Raw genomic sequence first — 1,390 nt, forward strand, 5'->3', positions numbered from 1 at the left:
ATGGAGTCTGAAGAGAATCTGCTCAATGTGTTTCTGCTGCTGCTGATTGGATCACACTTCACTGTGGTGAATATATAATGTTTCTATTTATATTCTACTGTCTTCTGTTCTATTCTACTGTCCTCTATTTATATTCTACTGTCTTCTGTTCTATTCTACTGTCCTCTATTTATATTCTACTGTCTTCTGTTCTATTCTACTGTCTTCTGTTCTATTCTACTGTCCTCTATTTATATTCTACTGTCTTCTGTTCTATTCTACTGTCCTCTATTTATATTCTACTGTCTTCTGTTCTATTCTACTGTCCTCTATTTATATTCTACTGTCTTCTGTTCTATTCTACTGTCCTCTATTTATATTCTACTGTCTTCTGTTCTATTCTACTGTCCTCTATTTATATTCTACTGTCTTCTGTTCTATTCTACTGTCTTCTGTTCTATTCTACTGTCCTCTATATATATTCTACTGTCTTCTGTTCTATTCTACTGTCCTCTATTTATATTCTACTGTCTTCTGTTCTATTTTACTGTCTTCTGTTCTATTCTACTGTCCTCTATTTATATTCTACTGTCTTCTGTTCTATTCTACTGTCTTCTGTTCTATTCTACTGTCCTCTATTTATATTCTACTGTCTTCTGTTCTATTCTACTGTCTTCTGTTCTATTCTACTGTCCTCTATATATATTCTACTGTCTTCTGTTCTATTCTACTGTCCTCTATTTATATTCTACTGTCTTCTGTTCTATTTTACTGTCTTCTGTTCTATTCTACTGTCCTCTATTTATATTCTACTGTCTTCTGTTCTATTCTACTGTCCTCTATATATATTCTACTATCTTCTGTTCTATTCTACTGTCTTCTGTTCTATTCTACTGTCCTCTATTTATATTCTACTATCTTCTGTTCTATTCTACTGTCTTCTGTTCTGTTCTACTGTCTTCTGTTCTATTCTACTGTCTTCTGTTCTATTCTACTGTCCTCTATATATATTCTACTATCTTCTGTTCTATTCTACTGTCTTCTGTTCTATTTTACTGTCTTCTGTTCTATTCTACTGTCCTCTATTTATATTCTACTATCTTCTGTTCTATTCTACTGTCTTCTGTTCTGTTCTACTGTCTTCTGTTCTATTCTACTGTCTTCTGTTCTATTCTACTGTCCTCTATATATATTCTACTATCTTCTGTTCTATTCTACTGTCTTCTGTTCTATTTTACTGTCTTCTGTTCTATTCTACTGTCCTCTATTTATATTCTACTGTCTTCTGTTCTATTCTACTGTCTTCTGTTCTATTCTACTGTCCTCTATATATATTCTACTATCTTCTGTTCTATTCTACTGTCTTCTGTTCTATTTTACTGTCTTCTGTTCTATTCTACTGTCCTCTATT

The 1,390-nt window shown here is 32.4% G+C and overlaps 1 protein-coding gene across 1 annotated transcript in view; it reads left to right on the forward strand.

The window, feature by feature from the left end:
- The window catches only part of LOC306696820 (noelin-like), a gene marked incomplete at both ends in the record, with an annotated part of 9,952 nt that continues 8,562 nt past the window's right edge, over window positions 1–1,390 (forward strand). The window contains one exon of the mRNA XM_079160527.1: window positions 1–66. Within this exon, the coding sequence (XP_079016653.1) occupies window positions 1–66 (66 nt within the window). The remainder of the gene's footprint in view (window positions 67–1,390) is intronic.

This window comes from Pholis gunnellus (genome assembly GCF_910591455.1).
Source record: "Pholis gunnellus genome assembly, chromosome: 6".
Lineage (NCBI taxonomy): Eukaryota > Metazoa > Chordata > Actinopteri > Perciformes > Pholidae > Pholis > Pholis gunnellus.